Source organism: Pan paniscus, chromosome 11 (genome assembly GCF_029289425.2).
Source record: "Pan paniscus chromosome 11, NHGRI_mPanPan1-v2.0_pri, whole genome shotgun sequence".
In the NCBI taxonomy this organism is placed as follows: Eukaryota; Metazoa; Chordata; class Mammalia; order Primates; family Hominidae; genus Pan; species Pan paniscus.
Window position 1 is genome coordinate 69,943,654 of NC_073260.2, and position 23,760 is coordinate 69,967,413.

Here is a 23,760-nt window from a genome sequence, read left to right on the forward strand (position 1 = left end):
AAGAGGCATCATATCTAATCAATGCTCAATTATGTCTTGAATATGAATCAATCACAACTAATTTTTAACTTCTTTCTCATTACTCTGGTGAGAACAGGGCTTTCTCTACAAGCCATTAAATGGCAGGGACGGAAAATTCACTTTATTAATAACAGATACTATTTAAATTCAGGAAGACAAAACTGCTCTCAAGGACCAGTGGCAAAATTACCATAATTTACCTAGTATTTTACAGATTACAAATTGCTTTCATAATTAAAGTATCAGCAACTCCTAAATAAAATAGTAAAATAAATTATCTCAGTTGCTGATTACAGGAACTCTATAGACAAGAGATTTGTTCTATTTCACAGGCAGGACATTTTAGCCAGAAAGAGCCCGATGTTTAAGTTCACGCAACAAATAAGTGACAGAGTTATCAGAATCAGAACCTAGTTCTTCTGAATATTTGTCCAGGGCTCTTTCCACCACACCATGTTGCCTCTGTTTACACCAAGTGGATCACACCACTGCCTCTCTTCATCACTGTGGCTATTTGAGCAGGCAGTTGTGGAGTTTCCTTCAACATGAAAGCAAGAAAAACTTTATTGCTTAAAAGAAGGCAAGATGGGGAGCCAGAAGATGTCTTCTTATCAGTGACCTGCTGTGATCCAGTTTATGTGAGGTTCATCTGAACTCACTAGGTTGGATATTATGATGGCCCTGCTTTGAGGAGGGTGGCATTCCTCATGACAGAACTATACCAACGATCCTGGAAGGTCACTCAGCTGGATGAAGGACTGGGTCACCCCTTCCCCCACTCCTACAAAGTGTATATTCTATATCAAGAATATACACATTTAGGCTGGGCACTGTGGCTCCCACCTGTAATCCTAGGACTTTGGGAGGCTGAGGCAGGTGGATCACTCTAGCCCAGGAGTTCGAGGTCAGCCTTGGCAATACAGTGAGACTTTGTCTCTACAAAAAATTAAAAAAGTTAGTTGGGCATGGTGGTGCATGCCTGTAGTCCCAGCTACTTGAGATGCTGAGGTGGGAGGACCACTTGAGCCAGGGAGGCAGTGAGCCAAGATCACACCACCGCACTCCAGCCTGGGTGACAGGGCCAGAACCTGTCTAAAAAAAATTTATATTTAGAAAAAGAGGATGGTTGAACAAAATAATGCCAAATCCTCTCTTATCTTAATTATTCTGAATGATTCTGTGGTCTTAGCTGTGGACCAGATTGAAATCATTTATTCATTCATTCATTTGTTTAGTCATTCAACAAATGCATAGTGAATGTCTACTTAGTGCCACACACTAGGATGTGCCAGGAACAGAGGAGCTATATATGCACTCCCAGCCTTCAATGAGCTTATGCGCCAGTGGAGTAGAAAGATGTGAATCAGCAATTCAACCATGATTGTCAGTGGAAAAGAAGTAAAGAAGCTTGTGGCAAATGAATCTAATCTAATCTAAGGGGTTCAGGGAAGACTCTTCTGAGGAAGTGCTGTTTTATCTGAGACATGAATGAATGAGCATTGGCATAGTTGGGGTTGGTAGGGTTGGGTAAGAGAATTAACAGCAGACGAAATGGCATGAACGGGCCTAGTTTGGAAAAAATAAAAGGTCAGTATGGCTGGAGCTGAGAAAGCAAATTAAAGAGTGGAACAAAATAGGGCTGCAGAGGGAGTGAGCAGGAACAAGATCAATGGGGACTTCGAAGGTGATGTTATAGAGATTTTAAGTTTTATCCCCCAGACAATGAAAAGCCATTGAAAGATTTAAGCAGAAGGATGGCATGATCACATTTGTGTTGCCAATTAATTTTCTTGAAAAGTAAAGACATGCACACTCAGACCTAGGCATGTGTCTACCTGACAGGTAACCCAAGTGGATGAGTCTATAGAGCTCTTCAGTATCAAGCGTCCATTGATGTTGTACATGATTAACAACAGAAAGGATTCTCCTGATTAGCCACTTGATAGATGTAATCATTCATCTGCAGGTGTTTAATTTTGATAACAACTCAAAATTTGTTTTCTACTACCAACCATCTGTAATGAAATCCCAGCTCCCCAAGGTCATTATCTGCATGAGGGATCTGTCTGACACTTGTATCCAATCTGTCACTTTCTAAAAATTGAGGAATGATGTGCAATTTAGCTGATTATGGGTTTCAGTGGTTAGGAAGCTGAAAGACAGTAAGAATCTTATCCTTTGAGCCCAATTTCCCAATTGTTGAAGTTGTGGCTTTGGCTAGATCATTTAGTGACAAGAACCATAGAATTCTAGAAGTGGAAGGATTCTCTAAGGTGTTTTCCAAAGTGTGGGATACCTATTACAGGTGGAACAAAGGTGATTTGATCCATTCAAAGCATAAAGTTAAAGAAATTAAATATTAAATAACCGCCCTTTCTGATTCAGTTCTTTTTCCATCCTTCTGATTGCAACAAGAAGAAAATCTGATTTTTAGTGCTTTCCTGCCTTTAACAGCTCCCCAACACTTGTAGATCTCCCCTTTTAACGAAGAAAAGATATTAGGTCTCAGGCCTTTGGCAAAGAGTTTAATAACATTGTTTTAAATAAGATCCCACCAAACATTTGATGTGTCTGTAGCACGTCATGGTTTAACATACACAATGGACTTCAGAGATAATCTCATAACAATCCATGAGGCAAGTGGGATTAATTTCATTTTGCAGAAGAGAAAACTATGCCCTAAGGAGGTTAAATGATTTGTGCTAAGTCATACTGCTTGATTATCTCACTGTTTGAGTTGAGCCTATTGACTTCAGCCTTGCCCCATGGTGTTGCTCTTCCTGATTATATTCTAAGTCTTTCATAGTTTCCTAATCATCTGTATCAGGGATGATAAGGGGGAACACTAAATGAAGATAATCACAAAGTGCATTAAGTAGTTTGAAGGGTATATTTGCGGGCCGGGCTTGGTGGCTCACGCCTGTAATCCCAGCACTTTGGAAGCCAGAGGCGGGTGGCTCACTTGAGGTCAGGAGTTCAAGGCCAGCCTGGCCAACATATTGAAACCCCACCTCTACTGAAAATTCAAAAATTAGCCAGGTATGGTGGCATGTGCCTGTAATCCCAGCTACTCGGAGGCTGAGGTGTGGGGATTGCTTGAGCCTAGGAGGCAGAAGTTGCAGTGAACTGAGATCACGCATCACTGCACTCCAGCCTGGGCAGCAAAGCAAGACCCCATCTCAAAAAACAAAAACAAAAAACAAAAAACAAGTATATTTACTTCTAATTTTTCATAAGTATTTGCTCTGCTGAACTAGATTTCTTCTGTTTGGGTACAAAGGCTTACTCTATCTTCTCTGAAGATCCTTTATTATTTTGTAACCATATTCCTTAGGATATATGGAAGCCTGCTTTCTTAAAATTGTTATTTTCTAGTTCTTCCCATCTTTTTCTGTGCAACATTGGAGTGATTTAAAATTTTTTACTGTAATACTTAATCATCATAAAAATTAGAGATGAGCCTATTTTAGATTTCTTTTTATGGCACTAGAATATTGATTGAAAATTTCTTGACATCAAAATACGGTCGTAGTATTATGTGAAATTTTTATTTTAGAATTGAGCCTTGACAAAGTCATCTTATTTATGGAAACTGTTAATCTGTGGCTTTGTATCTACCCATGTTATTTTTGGTACATCTCAAATTAGAGGGTTTTGTGATAGGAGGTGTAGTCATTGAAGTGAGGCAGATCTCTATACTATGGCATTTGTGTCTCCATTTAAATGCTGTGCTTATGATCTGGAGCTTTGTAGATGAGTCACAGAGTAATTTAAAATAGGCCAATGTTCAGCCAGTGCTCAGGGTAACCAACAAAACGCCCCAGAGTTTGCTATTAGTATTCTGTTCAAATGCTCTCAATATAACCCACACATACAAATATATTTCTCAGAATGAATTTAATTACCTGCAAATTACCTGCAATATTAGAGTTTTGTTCCTAGATTTAAAAACTAGGAAATGCATTTAGAATTCAATGGGAATCTAAGAGCTAACCTTAGGTTAATGACTTTCGAGGAAGAGCCCTTCCTGTGACCTCCATAGATATTTTCTATTAGTTTATTCAGACACAGTATGAGAAAATTTTAGCTATATAAAAAAACTTGTTAATAACACCACAATTTGGCACTTAAAAGACACAAACACCCACAGAATATCTAATTCTCTAAAGAAAAATGAAATTTTATCATTTGCTAGAAGCCAAAGCAAATTACTAAATGTTATATTAAGAGCACATAAAGTTGCATGTCTTGCCTGAGGTCAGAGAGAATGGCATATTTTTCTCCTGCTTTTTTTGTAAAAGTTGCCACTTCCTCCCCAAATGTCATGACTCTGGTAACATGACAAGTAACACCATGATTCTTCCCAGAGAGGCAGGAAGCATTGTTAACAACAGCATTATGGCCACCAGGGCCAGGCTGTCTGGATTTAAGCTGTTACCTGTTGGCTGTGTGATCTTTTGTAAGTTAGTGTTGATGTTCTATTTTTCATATACGTAAAATGGGAAGTATAATAGTACTTATCTCATAGTCTTGTGAATATTAAATGAGTTAAGCTTTGTAAAAGGCTTAGAAAAGTGCCTGACACATAGCAAGTCCTGCACAAGCATATGCATTATTCAAACAGAGAGTCCTACGATGCTTTTTAGGAAAGAGTCACTGACGTATTCCTTCTCACGAAGTAGCACAACTAGCGGGCCAGGGCCTCTATGTACAATGCAGAGTTCTCTCCTGGCGTTAATAGTGCTCTGCACATCTGGTGAGTCCAGTGGTGTAAGGCTGGAGAAATAACTTCCCCACTTTAGAGAGGTCAGAGACCACCAGTTCTTTCCTATGTTTGGGAAATGGAGATACTTAGCACATTTAGGAGGCTTAATTATAGTAGAGTCTTGCAAACACTCCATGCAGACATCTGCTTGCTCATTCATTCATTCACTCAACAAACAATATTCATGCCTTCTGTGTGCCAGGCACTAAGTTAGATATAGAGATATAAATAATATTCAGTTCTAGCCTCAAGGAACTGAAAAAGTTGTATGCCATGTATTCTGTAATTGATGGGTATTACCCTCCAAAATTTATTTATGTAAAACAGCACTTATTTGTTGTGTTGATAATTTTGTGGGTCAAGAATTTAGGCAGGCACAATGGGGATGGCTCATTTTTCTCCAGCATACCTAGGGCCTCAACTGGAATAGCTGGAATGGCTGATGAAGACTACAATAGCTCAACTGTGGCCATATGTCTGGGGCCTCAATTCTGTTCCATGTGGCATCTGTTGAGGCTAGAATATCCAAGATGGCTTTCTTACTTCCAAGTCTGGTACCTGGCCTGGTCTGGCTAAAAGAGCTGAGGGTTGGCTTGCATTGCTCTTTCCCTGCTGGTTGCAGGGTAGATGGACTTCTTACACGGAAGCTGGCTTCTCTTAAAATGAGGGTTCCAAGAGAGAGCATTCAAAGAGACTCAGGCAGAAACTACAAGGCTTGTTGGGACTTAGCCTCAGAAGTCCTAGAATGTCACTTTCTTGTACTTGATTATTGTAACAAGTCACTAAAAGTAGCCCAGAATCAAGAAGATGGAAGGAATAGACTTCACCTCTTGATGACAGCATAAATATACACTGAAGGAATATATTAATGGTGATCATCTTGGAGACAAGCAATGATATCAAGTGATTCTGTTCAGATGTGGCATAAACTGATCTTTTCCATATTTTGGTGATAAACAGCCTCAATTGCCTTACTTTGAATTTTCTCTTCTAACAGATCATTATAATGAGAACCACCATTTCCTTTAAAGTAATACTCCAACTATTCATAAATATTTCTAAAATATTATTACTGATTTGTGCATAGAACCTACAAATAGTTTCTCCTTTTGATCCAGCTGCCTATTTACATTTATTTGGCATTTAGTGTGTACCAGGTATTTCTTTTAGGCCTTGGTGCCTAGCCAGAGACTTTTTTTTCCATGGATACTATCATCACATTTTGTGCAGCAGTTAAATGCTGCATATAAGGGACATCTTCAGTAATATATGTGTATGCTTGGGTCAGCCCTTAAGGCCCAGTTTAAGTCACCACCAAAGACAGTTTTTTTTTTTTCTTGATGTCTTAATTCCACTTTGGGGTCTGTTTGGAGAGATAAAGCAACAGCAGCACCTGTTGATGTTGTCAATTTCTGCTAGAATCTATCTTTTCTTTTTTTTTAAACTCAAAGAATGTTTGGAAATGATTGGGCCAGGTGTGGTGGCTCACATCGATAATCCCAGTGCTTTGGGAGCCTGAGGCAGCAGGATTGCTTGAGGCCAGGAGTTCAAGAAGTTAATTGGCCACCCAACTCAAAAACATATATTTGATTCTGTTTCTGGATACTACTTTATTCCCCCTTTGAATTGCTTTATTTACTAGTGAGGGACCTGAGACAGGTTATTTGATCTCTTTAAGGCTTCATCTTCTCATCTGTTAAATAAGGGTAGTGTACGTCTTTTTAGGTCCATGTATTTCGGAAAAAGAGATCATGCATGGAAAGCACAAAATTTGACTTCCTAAAATATTTTTCCAGTTTTCCTCATTCTCTATCTACTTTGGTTTTCGTCCTCATCATATCTTATTCAGATGGTACCAACAGACTGCTAATTGGTTTCTTCTCTATCCTCCTCCAGTCCATTTCCCAGTGTTAATTAAATGGTTCTACAAAGCAGACATGATTCTATTGCATCCTTCTTAAACCCCTGCAATAGCTTTCCATCACGAGCAAGATAACATCTCTACTTGCATACAGAATTTAAGATTTGTCTATGGTCTTGCTCCACAGCTAGGCTCATCTCCTGCCACTCTGTCACACATATCCCATAAACACTGAATCTCCCAAGCCCACCAGACTCTTGCATGCCTCTATATCTTCAGCTTGCTATATCTGCTACTTGGACTATTCTGTAGTCCTGACCTCATCACTCAAAACTCATCATTTAAAACTCAGCTCAAACTTCACCTCCTTTTTCTTTTTTCATCTTTTATTTTAGAATCAGGGGGTACACATGGAGTTTTGTTACAAGGGTATATTGCACGTTTCTGAGCTTTGGAGTATGGATGATCAAGATTCAGCTGTAAGACTATTAAGCTTTAGTGAAGACACGCTAAAAAATTCACTTGATTTAATCATCCCACAATGTAAACATATATCAAGACATCGCAGTGTATCCCATGTTATTTGTCAATTAAAAATAAAATTTAAGAAAATTAAAAAAAAATCACCCTCATCTCCTATGTGAAAGTCTCTGATTACTGCTCCCTTGGTGCTCTCAAACCACTTGATATCTATTTCTATGATTATTTTATTGCATGGAAGTTATTTGTTTGTCTTACTCTAGTAGATGATGAACTTTTTGAAGCAGTGATTGTTTCTTTATTCTGCATGTGCCTTAAGTTCTAGAAGAGTGCTTGGTTCAATGTTAGCTATAGAAGAATCTTTGTGGATTGAGACTGAGTAGCTGCCTGCTTTAGGTGGGTGACCAGGCGGTCTTCCCCATGCCTCTTTGTCCTCATGGTGGGATGTACTTCAAGCCTATTTGGGAGACTGGGACATATGGCATAAAGTTTTACAATCCAGCAATTTGGTTTTCTTGATCCTTTTCCTTTTAATCAGATTATCTCTAAGAAATATTTTTGGTCTCTATCTTTATCTTTCTGTTGTTGTTTAAACTCAAAGGGTGTTTAGAAATGATTGGGCCAGTGGTGGCTCACACGTATAATCCCAGCACTTTGGGAGGCTGAGGTGGCAGGACTGCTTGAGGCCAGGAATTCAAGAAGTGAACTGGCTGCCCAACTCAAAAACATATATTTGGTTCTATTTCTGGATACTACCTCATCCCTCCTTTGAATTGCTTTGTAGCTCTTGTCAGGAACAGACAGATTCTTATTCATTTGCATCTCCCCCATAATGCTTAGGGCAACATCTTGCCCATAGAAGTTCTCAATAGCTGTTTGGGGATGTTAAGAGTTTCAGTGATATCAAGGTAATTTCCCTCACTTAGATGTTGGTGGTTTTGACAACACAAAGTAATTATATCACATAAAAATCAACACAACATACATCTATATTTTTTCAACTAGTTCCACGTCATACATTGAAGTGGTGAGGCCAGTTTCACAATCTGCTATAGGAGATGGAATGACATAATTAAGATGCTATGGTATGGTGCCTTTGGCTGTAATACAGCTCCTTTATTTACCAGTGAGGGACCTGAGACAGGTTATTTGATCTCTTTAAGCCAACATCTCCTCATCTGTTAAATAAGGGTAGTATATGCCTTTTTAGGTTGATGTATTTGGGAAAAAAAGAGATCATGTATGGAAAGCACCTGGCACTGTTCCTGGCACATAGGTGTTAAATAATTGGCAGTTGTTATTATTAAGAACATTAGGGGCTTTTGCACCTACAGGAAATCCCAATGATGCCTAGCTCAGAGCTGAAGCAAGGTAACCGGCATGCATATTAGCTGGAGGAGTCCATCCCTATGGGGGAGATAGATTTCAGTAATTCTGTGAAATTCGGATGAAGTAGGTCTGTGAATAGGATGGGAAAGGCCACATTTCAAAGCCACTTAGCTGGGGTATCAGTGCGGACAGCTCATTAGCTCTTGGATCATATTCATCAAAAGTCATGCAAACTAGGGTTGCTAAGATGCCTTGAAACCATTACTCTCAGATAATTTTATGCCATCCTGAACTCAAACGGGTGTTAGGATAAGAATTCATACCTGGCTGCAACCTCCTACTTTAATATTTTTGAAGTCTGTATGTTCTAGAGAAGGCACAAATCAGCAAATTCTACTGAGAGATTTGATATTTAGGATAAAAGAATGATACGGTTTTAGAGCAACCATTCTATGGATGAAGGATCCAAGGTCTGTGAAGGTGAACTGATTTGCTTAAGATGATATAGCTGGTAAGCATTAGAGCTGGATTTAGAAGCCAAGAGAATCAGGCTTCTCTTGTTATTTTTTCTTCATTCTCTTCATTCTTTTCCTTCTTTCTTTCCTTCCTTCTTTCCTTCCCTTTTCCTTCTCTCCTTCCCTTCCCTCTTCTTTCCTTGTTCTCACCTTAGACTCCTGAGCCAGCTATGGTAAAACAGAAGGCTCTGATACATATCAAAAAGGAAACTGAAGGTGGGTGGTGTGGTGGGGGTGAAAGTGGTAAGAAAGGTATTTAGTCCCTTCTATAAGACAAGCTTTGTGCTGTGCATTTTACACATGGCATTTCATCAGACAGATTAAGAAAATCCTCACCAGGCTGTAAATCCTTGGATACCTGAACTGTGCATATACTCTCTTCTCCCCTCCCCTCAGTGCTAATCAAGGTGCAGAAGACAGAGGCTTTTCTGCCACTCCTTATCTTGATCTCCCTTACTCTGCTTTCTTACCCCATAGCATATATCTTCTAAAATATTATATAATGTGTTTATGGATTGTGTTTATTACTTTTGTCTATCTAACCCTGCTAAAACAAAGGCTCCACAAAGGCAGGGATTTTTGTCTATTTGGTTTACTAGTGTATTTTTGCCAGTGCCTAGAATAGTGCCTGGAACATAGTAGGTGTTCAAAAAATATCTATTGAATGACTAAATACATAATGCTGACTGGAGGAAAGAATATAATTAAAAATAGGGAAAATGTCCAATAATATTTGAGATCTATCAGACATTCAAGGCTTCTCAGTTTGGTGGAAACCAACTGCAGAAATGCTAGAGCTCTGTTATCCAATATGGTAGCTGTTACTCACATGTGGCTATTTAATTATAATACAATGAAATGAAATTTAAAATTCATTTCCTTTGTCACACTAGCCACAGGTCAAGCACTCAGGGAGTCTCTGGTTGGATACCACAGATATGGAAGATCTCTGTCATCACAGAGAGTATTTTTTTTTTGAAGCAGGACCTTGCTCTGTTGCCCAGGCTGGAGTACAGTGGTGCAATCACAGCTCATTGCAGCATCAGCCTCCTGGGCTCAAGTGATCCTCGCACCTCAGCCTCCCAAGTAGCTGGGACTTGGCCTCCTGAGATGCCACCACACCTGGCTAATTTTTCATATTTTTTGTAGAGACAGGGTTTCGCCATGTTGCCCAGGCTGGTCTCGAACTCCTGAGCTCAAGGGATCCACCTGCCTCGACATCCCGATGTGCTGGGATTACAAGCGTGAGCCACCACACCCAGCCATATCATCAGAGAATTCTGTTGGGCAGTGCTGCTCTGGAGACAGGCAGGGCTGCCAAACTCTCCATCTTAGGCAGGGACAAGTGGGACATTTAGATGAAAAATCCTGAACAATGTTGGCTGTGTCTCTGTCATGTCTCTTCTTTCCTTTGCCTTTGGTTATGAATGTGCACAACAGTAGAAGTGAAGTGCTGCCAAAGGATACAGGGATTGCCACATGTCAGGTGGATTCTCTGCTGCCAACATTGGAAGGAAATCGCACTCTCTGAGTTCATTCCAAGTGCAATCCCATCAGCGAATATTGCCATAGCCCAGGCAAGAGGAAAAGTCGAATTTTTTTTTATTGTTTTAGGACCCATATAAAAGACAGAATCAGAGCTGGACTGAATTTTTGGGGTCTCCAGGCAGACTACAACACTGGCCTCCTGCAATTGACTGGTCTTACACATTGGTGCAACACTTACTCACAGGAGAAGTTACCCAGCATATGAGAGAAGGGAGAGAAGATGGAATCTGGGTGCCACTTCCTCTGCTGTCTGGAAAGCTCAGCTCTGGGGCAAGCAAAATAAACCTCCTGCAGTTACTGGGTCCCACTTTCTTAGAGGACAACATGGTATAGCTGCTAAGGGCCTAAGCTCCAGCTCCAGTCAGTCTGGGCTGACCACTCTCTAGCTTTGAGATATTTAGCAAATTACCAAACCTTTCTGTCCTCAATTTCCTCATTTATAAAATAGGGATAATAATTATAGCCACCTCATGAAGTTTATGAAATAAAGTGCCTAGATCAGGCTGATGCATGTAGAAGCTCTAAAAAATATTAATTTCAAATTTTTGAGCATGCTGCTGGGGAGAGGGTCAGAGATGTGGGAAAAGGGGAGGGATAAGTTTAAATTCTCTTTCAAAGTAATTTATCAAAATATTCCTTTTATTCTTCTCTATGAAACACTGGGACAAATATAAGTGTCTCTATTTTTGTTACATGTTTATGATAGATTTCTAGTTTTTCAAAAAAATTTCTCATGCATTTTTCATAGGCAATTGCTCAATTAGCTTGTCTCTCAGTCCAGATCCAAGCAGTATCCTACACTAAAGCATTTCTTGTTCTTCATCTCCTGTGTATTATGTCTGTGTGGAAAGGCTCATATGATAGATAACTTAAACACTGTTGTGCCTTGCAGAGTCGACGAAAAAATGGACCATTTCCTTTGTTCTATCTTCCAGACAGCTGGATGTCTTAATTTTCCTGTTGGTTTCATGATTCAATGCACTACGTGATGATTGCCTGGTAGTCTTATAGCTACAGGGGTATCTATAAGATTTTGGCTTTATTTCAGTTCATGAAATAACAAATAAATTCATGGCATGTTGACTCCAAATTCCTATCTTTGCCTCAGCAGACATTGTTAATCTATCACAGTACGCTTTCTTCTGCACTGAGATGCAATCTTAGAATCATATTAATACATCATTCCAGGAAGCCTCTACCAATTTACTGGAGTTGACACTCAGATTTAAACTACAGTTTACCCTTGAACAACAGGGGTTTGAACTGTGTGGGTTCACTTACACTCTAAGTTTTTTTCTTCCTCTGCCACCCCTGAGATAGCAAGACCAACCCCTCCTCTTCTTCCTCCTCCTCTTCAGCCTATTCAATATGAAAACGACAATGATGAAGACCTTTATGATGATCTCTTCCACTTAACGAATAGTAAATATATTTTCTCTTCCTTATGGTTTTCTCAATATTTTCTTTTCTCTAGCTTACTTTATTGTAAAAATATATTATACATGTAACATACAAAATATATGTTGATATGTTACTAGTAAGGCTTTTGGCCAATGATGAACTATTAGTAGTTACGTTTTTGGGAAGTCAAAAGTTATACATGGATTTTTGACCACATGGGGGGTTGGCAACTCTAACCTCATGTCATTCAAGGGTCAACTGTATTTGTCATCAATGCATTAGAGATAATAAAATCTCAAATTTATTATCAAATGGCAAAAACCAAGGAGATGATAGGCTTAAACAACTCCAAATTTTAAGTTTGTCTCCAAGACACTGAATCATGGTTCTATGGATTTAGAGGAATGGATTATTTACTGCTTACTCAAGACTTTTAGAGGTTTATGCTCATGAATGGACACTTGCTTTGCATGGAATATCCCAAGAAAACATAATAAATATGTACATCGACTCTAAGAGAGTTGTCCAACAATTAGGATAGTGCAAAAAGATGTTATTGAAACTGAATGGAGACTTTTCTAGACAACAGTAGTGCAGACTTAAGTTAATCTTGAAATCCTACTTTAATGCATTTTTAGTGTTTCTCTGACTGAGGAAGCTTTTATAGCATGTGTTCACCGCTCTATATAGTTTTCATAAATCCTGTGGTCCGTGACCAACATCTGAGAATTGCATGAGGAATCTGGGGAAAATCCATTAAAAACATCCCAAACATTATTTATTATTAATAATACCACTAGGTAAGGCATTAATCCACTATATCCCTAGCAGCTGTAGATCCTAATGTCAGCCAGGTTGATTCAGAATATATTTCCTCTAAAGGAAAGGAATGAAACACCAGTACGTTTTATTATTTGCACCTCACTCAGATAAATTTGTGGGTTTTAAAGCCCTTACTACATCTTTTTGTGAGAGAGGCTAGTTTGTGAAACTTCAGAGAAAAATTTACTAGAAATTAAATGGGTAAAGAAATGCATTTGTGCATCTCATGGTAAGGCAGAGAAGCCTTGTGACAGAAGGAAGTGCTTGGAGAACAGTGGGGAGGACAGCTCCATTGGGTTGTAGGGTGAATGGAAGGTTTGTTGAGTGAGAGCTGGCTCTAGAGAAAAGCTGGGGCCAGGATACAGTGGATCTTGAGTCCAAGCAAAGGAATGTGATCTTGACCTATAGGTCAGGGGTCTTCAATGGAGTTTCACAAAGAAGCCCCCGGAATTTTGAGGAGGAGCTACACAGCTGCCTCAGAGCTGCCTTTGTAGGTGAGAGCCAGGCAGAAAGGAGGCTCTAGGAAAATAGTTCTGAAAGTATCGTCTCTGGACCAAAAGCATAGCATTGCCTAAGTATTCCTTTGAAATACAAATTACCTGACCTCAACCAGATTTATTGAATTAGAAAATCTGGGGGTGGAGCCAGCAATTGTGAGATTTTTTTTTTGTAGTTTTTTCCTCTTATTTTAAAAAATGTATATCTAATTGACAAAAATTGTATGTATTTATGGTATTAACGGTATGTTTTGATATGTGTATACACTGTGGAATGGCTAGATCAAGCTAATTAACATATGCATTAACTCACATACTTTCATTTTATTATGGTGAGAAAACTTGAAATCTACTCTCAGCAATTTTCAAGTATACAATATATTGTTATTGACTATAGTCCCCATGATGTTCGATACATCTCCTGAACTCGTTCCTCCTGTATAGCCATTTGTTTTCACAAGCCCTCTGGGTGATTCTGATGCAGAATAAAATTTGAGAATCATGGTCTAGGCCTCCTATCCCAGCTTTGACAGAGTAAACCTGCACCTTGCCTGTATTACATATTGCACCTCTACCTGAGATTTCACTTGAGGAAGAATTCAAGGACTTTAAAAAAGTAAAAATCAATCAAGGCAAGTGGGAGGTTAGGACTCTTTAAAGGCTGTTCATTCCAACTGTAAAGTCGAAGGAAGCTGGGGTAGGACACTGCAGATGCTGAGCTTCCAATGCTGGCCCCTGGAACCCTGCCTCTCAGCTGAGAGGACCGTCATTTGCCATCAACTAGCACCATTTCACTTCTAAATACCTTTGCTTTCCTCTTCCTTTTTTCTTTCTCTTTTTAGATTGGTTATATATTTTGAGCTAGTCAAAAAATGATTTGCAAAAGAAACAAGGAAATAAGTAAACTGAATGCCCTTAAAAACTCCATGTAAATAAAAATACTAAGCAATAAATCTGTCAGTCCTGTCAAAATGAGTATTTTTATGGCACAGCTTGCTTTTCAGGGAAGAATGTTCAAGTCTGATAGACGTTTGGAACCAAGTACAGCTGTGGGAAAGAGAGAAATGTGGTGATTGATGGTAAATATGTTTTTCAAGTCAACTGGGTTTCAAAGACAAAATTTGGCAGAGGGTACAGAGGGCTTGTGGTAACAACGCAGTGACTTGTGAGGAGAATGCAGGTGAGGCCCAGAAACCAAGGAAGGTATTTTTGAAAACATCAGAGAAGTGTGGGCCATAGGCCACTCTCAATGGAATCACCTGGGGTTTGGGTTTCATATACAGTTTCTTGGGCCCCACCCCACGTGCATCAAAGTCAGGATATTTAGGGGGAGCTGGATCTCCCAAAGCTCTCTAGGTGATTCTCAGACATGCTGAAGTTTGATAACCACGTTTATTTGGATTTTTGTTGTTGTTGTTGTTAAACAAGTAGCCAAGAGTTAGCTAAGGAAATCTCAGAGGAATGTAATCAATAGAGAGCTTTGAAATCATCACTTGGCATTGATGCGCTTTCTGAAAGTTGTAGATGATGGTTCTTTAAAAGGGATTTCTCTATCATAAAGGATTATGCAACTATGTTTTCTCCGACGTTTGCTCTTTATGTTCAAGGACATTCTTTCCTAAAGAGTTTTGCTCAACTCTTTAGAAAATAGTGTGGAGCTGAGCAAGTATAAAGCAAATTTAGTCCATGTAGGGAGCTGATGAGCCAATTTAGATCAATGAAACTTTTCCTCTCCGTGGTGCTTTCTTCCCTGAAGAAGAAACTCTGGATAATTTTTTTTAAAGTCAATGCTTCATTCTTCCCATGTTGATACAACATGAGGGATAAAATAGGGAACTCTAAGACAAAAGTATTTATTTTATTTCACACTTTCTTAAATACATGGAGCTACTCTAGCCTTATAGAGCTTGGATACAATAACACAGGTGGCAATATATCTATGTCTTTATATATACTATGGAGGCAAAAACTGCCGTGGTATTGTCTCCATGACACTGTCTCCATTTACTCCAACCTATGCTTCCTTCTGCCTTCCCAGAATTCAATAACAACATCTAATTGAAAAATTATTTGTTAGTATATTAGTTCAAATAAGATTATGTGTACATCTCTTGAGGAAAGTTATACTACTTTTCATAGCACCCATAGTACCTAAAACAAGCATTCAAAAAATACCTAGTGATTGATTGATTTTAAAAGTTATATTATCAGTTCTATCTTTAAGTCTTCACTTAAATTTTAAGCATATATATACAGGCAGATAATTATAGGGATTAGGGATTAATATATATATACTTCTGTATACATAAAGTAATCTTATTGGATTAATTAAATTAATTTTATTAGTGTATATAAATTTGACACACACGCACACACACACACACACAAAACACTGCCACACTGTCTCAATGAATTTGTCCCTTTTACCAATTTTCTTCAATCTTATTCAGATTCTTTGTCTGAGTTGAATTATATAAGGGAGGGTCAAATATTAGTTCCTCTCAGTCATCCAGGCTGACCCTCAGCTTAGATCCAGTTTTTGATGGAAAAGGGGAAGAGGAAAAATAGAGTCATTCTATTGCCATTTTGTGGATATTAACATACACTGTTCCATTGATAGGATTCTCGTGAAGAATGCACCACGCATTTATTTTACCCTCTGTGCTCTTGTGACCTTTTGTGCCTTTATCAAAGCACACATGACCTTCTAGTTATCTGCACTTGTGTCTATGTTTTAGTCCTCATTATAAAGTCCTTGATAGCTAGGGCCATGCGTTATTCATCTTCCAACAAGCCCATGCATATAGTAGGCACTCAATAAATGTTAACTTGGATAACAGTTTACAAAAATAACCCTTTTTATAGATAAAACCACCAGCGTTCTTTGTCTGTACAAGATGTTTCCAAGGTTTCCCTTCTGAGAAACTTATAAAAAAGAATCAAGTTTTGACATGATTTCTCATAGAAAATTTTAGAAAAGAGACAAGGTAAGATGAAATTTACAAAAACTATAATGGATACATGAAGCCAGCATGCTTGATATGTCTCCTTTTTTCTCACTTGACATTCCAATTATGTCTAAATCATGCTGGAATACAAACCATTGAGATCAATTACGTTCTTTTGGCAGGTCTTATAGAGACAAATGATAAGGGTTTGACACCCTTCAGCTTTAGATGGAAATCTCTGGAGCAGCAGGAGAAAACAATAGTGACCACTGCACAGAATGACAGGCCCTAGGGATTACAGACTACACTTGGGTTTCTAAAATGGCTAGGTTTCTGGTGACTTTCTCATGCCTTTGGTCATTTTGATGTATATTTGCAGAGAAACACGCTTTTGCCACATCTCTACTAGGAATATATAGTTACATAATTTGAAGCCATACAACATTTTTTTTTGTTTTTCATCTGCAGTTAGCATTCACTTATGCCTTTGCCTCAGCTAATCAAGTCATGTAGGGACCCTTATTAAACATCCTTTAAACAGGAAAGTCAAATTTTTATTAGAAATGTATTATCTATTCTCCTGCTCCCAAGCCATTGCTCATTTATTCTTCACAATATCCAATACAAATTCCACTGACACACAAAAACGTGAACAGTCTCTTGGTGTTTTCCCCATTGATAACTTCCCAAAAGTTAGTAACAGATGACTAAAAAACTTGAAGGCTTTCTGCTACCAGAAAGCTCTGCTTCTTGTCCTAAAGTATCTAAAAATGGTAAATACAGATGATTATCTCTGGAATGAAGATGCCAAAATAAACATAAAAATCCGTAATAAAATTTGGATGAACGAGGAGCACCATTTTGGAACACAAACGCATTTGGATGCCTTTTTCACACTGACTTTTTTTATGGGTGAAGTACTTGCTCACTGATTGACAAATGACAGGCTAGACAACATTTCTCTGCAGTCTGACACTTCAGTTGACCATTATCAGGCAAAGTAATCTCTGATTTCAATGTCAGGAGTCTACATCCTGAAAGGTATGGTATCCCCAACTATGAGTACTACAGTTCATATTGCTCAAACACAAAAAGTAGAATCCTAGTATTAAAAAACTTAGGTGATTTAATTACTATTTGGGTAGCATGAATCTCTTTAACTTTGTCATGTTTAGTCATTCATGATTTAGAAATAAAATTTGATAATATTTCTAAAGCAACAAAATTAATTACGGAAAGTGACTAAATTTTAATTAATTAGTGACTCATTCTAAACTATGACAGATGAGAAACAGAAAATCCATTATGCCAATGAGAAAAAAAATGGGAGTTTGACCATTTCTTCCAGGTACTATATGCCACAGAGCAGAGATAGGGAGAAAGAGACTCAAACAAGAATTTAACTGCAATTATCTCTTAGTTTATCCAAACCCATTTGGATTGTGATAGATGCAGTCTGTCTTTTTCTATCCTAAGTAATCTCAACTACAAAAAGTAATCAGTTTTGTCAATTACAAATTACTTCCAAAGTGATTGTCTTTTAAATTCACATTCTAGAAGGGAATTCAAAGATAAAACATAAAGTTCACACAGGTTAAAATGTAAGGCTTTTTTTTACTCCTTTAAGATTATAAAATGAAAGTCTCTATAGCTGAATAGTTCTTGGATCTGTATTATTTAAGAATCTTTAAATTAACTTAAAACATTTTTAATCATATTTAAGTTACCAAAGTAATTGAAAAGATACTGATGTAGCCCTGAAGTAAAGGTTTCAAAAACAGGATGTATGTGTTCTCTATATCCAATTCTATTTGTACAATGATGCACATTTACATAGATTTGTTTATATGATCATATAGTGGTAGATTTACATTTATTTGTAGTGAAACGTTTCCAACACTGTTGGACTTTATTAGAAATCAAAGAAGAAATCCTTCCTGGTGAATAAGGTCTAGGTGGGCCATTTTTTTTTTCTCTTAACATAAAGCACACTACTGCAAGATAATGTTATTTGGAAATGATTTTTAAAATTGGCTGCACATGTGTGGCTAGACAATTTCTTATCAAGCTAAATAAACATGATTAAATTCTTGAAGTTATTCAGGTGGCACAGAGAAACATTCTGCCTTCATTTTATCATGATGAATTTATAATTGCTTTCCTGGAGCAAGAGCACACTTTCATCATAACACTACATATAAAATACAAAACTTCTCTTTAGACTTCTATTTTCTTAACCATTTCTAAATGTTTCTTAAAATTTTTAAAGTTTTAATTTTAAAACATCTTAAGATCAAAAATTATACTTAATTCTTTACCTCTGCACTAGTTATGTGCATAAACTCATATTCTTTGATAATCAGCCATTGTTCATAGTTGGTGTAGATCCCATATAGACTGTGCTTTTGCATATTTTGACTATAAAAAATTACAACAAAAACTGCTAATTAAAGTTAAAAGAGGATGATATTTTTGGCTGAGCGTGGTGGCTCACACCTGTAATCCCAGCACTTTGGGAGGCCGAGGTGGGAGGATCACGAGGTCAGGAGATCGAGACCATCCTGGCTAACACAGTGAAACCCTGTCTCTACTAAAAATACAAAAAATTAGCCAGGGGTGGTGGCAGGTGCCTGTAGTCCCAGCTACTTGGGAGGCGGAGGAAGGAGAATGGGGTAAACCAAGGAGGTGGAGCTTACAGTGAGCTGAGATCGCATCACTGCACTCCAGCCTGGGGGACAGCGTGAGATTCCATTTCATAAAAAAAAAAAAAAAAGGAAAACATGATATTTTTGACTCTTAATTTTGGGGTTGTTGTATAATGGCCTAGGTAGGAAAAGGGAAAGAATCCCCATGACACGGGGTTGATCAGCTTGGACACTGGTTTACAACCAGGAATGCATTGCTTTTGATTTCTTTGGAATACCAATAGTAATAATAATAATACTAAAGTATAATGAAAAGAGGAAGCTGAAGACAACTGAAGTGCATTTGAATATTTACAAAACAATATCACTGAAGTACTATATGAGGAACACTACAGCACATACTATAAAACACATTTCAGTACATGTTCATGATATACCAGCAGGGATTCTGGCCTGGGATCTTGGGCTGTGTGGCTTTGGACAAAGTGCTTAATTTAAATAATCTTAATTTAAATAATAATTTAATTTAAATAATCTAGGTCCCACCCAGTTCTAAAATACATAACCTTTCCTCCATATTAAAGCAGGAAGGGCAATCTAAGTATTTTAACGTATTTATATTTAACTTATTAAATATTTTAACATTTTCAAGGTAGACAATCCAAGATGATGATAAATAATAGGCACTTAGTCCTGGCTTTCATTGTGAATACACAAGAGAAACCTGAAATGCTGAGGTGAACACTGTACTTTTCCATGAGTTTTCTGAAAAAACAAAACAAACAAACAAAAAAACCCAGAAAAACAAAAGGTGCATTCTGAATGCAAATTTGCATCTACTTTGTAGGAATACCATAAAATAATTTGCAAACTAAAAAGTAAGAAAAAAGCCAAAGCTAAAAACTGTATTAAAATTATTAAGTTTACTTCTGAAAAATAGAACAAATTGCTAGATTTAGAGAAAGGAGAACCTTGGTTAATTTTTTTTTTCTTTTTTTTTTTTTTAAGACAGAGTTTCTCTCTTGTTGCCTAGGCTGGAGTACAATGGCACAATCTTGGCTCACTGCAACGGCAACCTCTGCCTCCTGGGTTCAAGCGATTATCCTGCCTCAGCCTCCCAAGTAGCTGGGATTACAGGCACGTGCCACCACACCTGGCTAATTTTTGTATTTTTAGTAGAGATGGGGTTTCACCATGTTGGTCAGGCTGGTCTCGAACTCCTGAACTCAAGTGATCCACCCGCCTCGGCCTCCCAAAGTGCTGGGATTATAGGCATGAGCCTCTGTGCCTGACCCTTGGTTAAATTTTTAATAAAACAAAGCACAATTCAGAATCTTAAACTCTGGGTTGGTTGTAAACATAGAGAAGTTTGGGTACATATTCTCTTTTTAGGTTCTGAGCTATAAAGTGGACCAATATTTACTATAAAATATAATAGTAATTTAACTAAATTTAAATAGTTCTGAGCTATAAAATGGACCAATATTTACTATCAAAATATAATAGTAATTTAACTAAATTTGCCAGTAAAGAAAACTCCAACTTTGAGTTTATAAAAATTAGAATTATTATTATTATTATTTTTTGGTATCAGAGCTTTCAGGTTTGCAGTGTTAAGCTGGAGGCTCAATGCCTTTTGTTATTCCTCATTTCACAAACGTAGGTTCATCTACTAACTAGGTAGGCATACTGTTTTAATGGCTTATGTGGAGTACTGGGCTGCTGTCAAAGATGAGGAAGGGGATGGGGAGAGATGGGATGGTACTGGCTTGCCATGCTCAGTCTCTATTTAAATAAAGCAGGCTGGGTACAAGAGGGATGGGTACGAGAGGGATGGAGGAGGGAGCATCCTGCTGTAGGTGAGCTCACTTGTATTTTTGTTTTGTAATACTTGTCTACTTACTAGACTTACTGTGAGCATCTTGAGAGTGGCAATTAATTGTACGTTTTTCTTTTTTACATCTTAATGTTTGGCCTAGTACATGGCACCCAGGAAACACTTAATGTGTATTTATAAAAGGCATGAATAAAAGACCATCATCTCATTTGGGGCTTTCCCCTCCCCACAAATTTCATGTGTTAGGGGAATTGATTGGATTAGGAAGTTCCTTACTTAAAACATCAATGGCTTCCCTGAGTTTTACCCCCTCAATCTCACTCACACCTCAGGATGGTTTATTTTGATCTAATAATCTGCAAGAGTGCCTGGATTTCAGCATTTGCTCAGTGGGAAGTTGGATTGGAGGGGAGTGCTGTGAAGGGGGAATCTTTTCTGGGGTTGGGGGCTTTGGGCTGTTGAAAGTAGCATTAGGAGCCTAACAGACCAAGGAAAGGGCATGAGGGGTTCAACAGGAGTTTACAAAGGACCAGAGTAGTTACCATTACAGAGATTTGACTTTCCCAGCCCATCTAGAGAAGCCTGATGGCACGATCTACCACATATCTTCACAGTGGCTTCGCAATGCTGGTGTTTGGAGGCCAAGCCTGGAAGCTGAACAACCCAGCTTCTCTGAAGTTACCAACCTGAACCATCTGGTACAGACTGGATATGCTTCATGTGTTAAAACTCAATTCCTGCTTCTCCTTACTGGGAGGAGGAGAAGGAGATACGAAGAGAAGAAAAAGGAGACCACAGCCTATGACCTCCTCTCTTTTCTTCACCCTTTTTATTATCCGTGTAGCTTTCATAGAATTTCCCACTTCATAGGACATTTAGAATATGTTTCTCTGTCCTTCACCACAGCCCTCCCATGACAGACATTTTTTAGACAATTTGTTCATAGCTTGTTTTGATTTGAGGTCTTGGTTGAGCTACTGAAAACATAATCCACTCATACCCTCATTTCCAAACAGGCTTTAGGGTTCTTCCATGGGGCCTGGAAAGTTACCTACCCGCCTTCTTCTGAGTATTTATGCCCAAAGGCCAGGATGTCGGATGCCCGTCCACTCCCATCACAGACAACCACTGGCACGGGAGGGGTGTCTCGAAGGTACTCCAAAACAATCGAGATCACATTGGGTCCTCCTTCCACTATGAGTGCCACCACAGGAACACCTTGACCGATTCCTGCATTAAAAAAGGAAAAGAAAAGGAAAAAAAGAGAAAAGAACACAAAGCCAGCAAACCAAAGAAACAAAAAGAGAAACAAAAAGCACAAACTAAAATTACTGAGCACGGGGGAGGTAGCAACATATGAAGGGATATAGTACTGAGCAAAAATTTACAGAAAACCCTTCAGCCAAATTTTCCCACCAGAAAGTCTATTTGACTTTGCCCTCTCCCCTCAACTCTCAGGATGCTGGGGTCAGTGAAGGCACGGGGTTCCATACTTTACGGGGGAGGGCCTGGGGTGAGGAGGGAGAAAAAGGAATTAGTCAACAGACAAAGCACCAGACCAGCAACCAAGAGCGTGGAAGCTGAACATGATCTGAAGCAAGTCTTTTATCTTTCCAATGAGTCTGTTTCCTATATGAAAAGTAGGAAGTTAAAAAATGCCACCTCCCTGAAGTTATCATAGGGGTAAGAAAATCCCTACATGGCTCTTCTTATTAAACACTATCAAAATCAGCTGGGGACATATTTTAACTTGTTGAATCAACTACTGGCTGAATTCTGGGTCTATCTTTGACCATAGATGATCAGACTGATTATTAATTTTTTTTTTTGAGATGGAGTCTCACTCTGTTACCCAGGCTGGAGTGCAGTGGCACAATCTCAGCACACTGCAACTTCTGCTTCCCAGGTTCAAGCAATTCTCCTGCCTCAGTCTCCCAAGTAGCTGGGATTATAGGCACGTCCACCATGCTCAGCTAATTTTTGTATGATTATTGATTCTTAACAGCACGATTGTCATGTTGAATTACCCAGGAGATATGGTATCTGCCATCTGCCATTATTGCATCTGCCACTACTGAGCAAGGAGCTAGGCACGTGATGTGAGTTCAGTAAACATTTGTTGGATTCAGTTGAATTAAGTGTTTCCCAAAAGTATTTAAGCTATTTATGCTGAGCCAGAAGACATTGCTGTTTTCAGGTGAAAATTGCTTTAATTGCTGTATGCATGGTTCAACCTAACCTTAAAGAGAAGTAATAAAATCAAATGTCCATGAGAGACATGATGACAAAGAAAAATTCATTTTTAAGTGACATTTCAAGTATGATTTATCATTGAATAACTTCCTTTTGTTCAATTTGGTATCACGTTGTATTTTTTCTCTCTGCTGCCTCAGAATAATTAAGGAATTGAGCAGTACCATAAAAATGAGCTGGTCTTAGAGGGCGCACACAGCAGTTATCTTAAAAAAGAAATAATCAAAATTCTGTACCACTTCCATAAATATAAACTAAAATAAAACAACCCTTGGACATCTGAGTTCTCCCTTTTACTTCTTTTGCTATGCTTTTATCTGATATCAAGAAACTGCTTCCCCGTAATGAGTAATAGTTTAGGATTTGGTTTCTTGCTCGGGTAAAGGATATTTTTGACTTATGTGACCTGTTTTATTTCTAAAGCATAAATACTTTATTCTCCTAGGGCTTTATCTCCTTTAACTTGATGTTTTTCCTGGTGTGATTTTCATCTTAAAAGAATGATCCGGCTGGGCGCGGTGGCTCACGCCTGTAATCCCAGCACTTTGGGAGGCCGAGGCGGGTGGATCACGAGGTCAGGAGATCGAGACCATCCTGGCTAACACGGTGAAACCCCGTCTCTACTAAAAATACAAAAAATTAGCCGGGCGTGGTAGCGGGCGCCTGTAGTCCCAGCTACTCGGGAGGCTGAGGCAGGAGAATGGCGTGAACCCGGGAGGCGGAGCTTGCAGTGAGCTGAGATCGGGCCACTGCACTCCAGCCTGGGCGACAGAGCGAGACTCCGTCTCAAAAAAAAAAAAAAAAAAAAAAAAAAAAAGAATGATCCAAAATGCCAGTT

General features: G+C 38.5%; 1 protein-coding gene across 26 annotated transcripts in view; it reads right to left on the reverse strand.

The window, feature by feature from the left end:
• Positions 1–23,760, reverse strand: part of TRPM3 (transient receptor potential cation channel subfamily M member 3) — a 905,462-nt gene that overhangs the window by 214,563 nt on the left and 667,139 nt on the right. For all 26 annotated transcript variants that reach the window (XM_034967586.3, XM_034967598.3, XM_034967583.3 and 23 more), the window contains one exon: positions 21,725–21,899. In XM_034967586.3, coding sequence (XP_034823477.1) covers positions 21,725–21,899 — 175 coding nt within the window. The remainder of the gene's footprint in view (positions 1–21,724; positions 21,900–23,760) is intronic.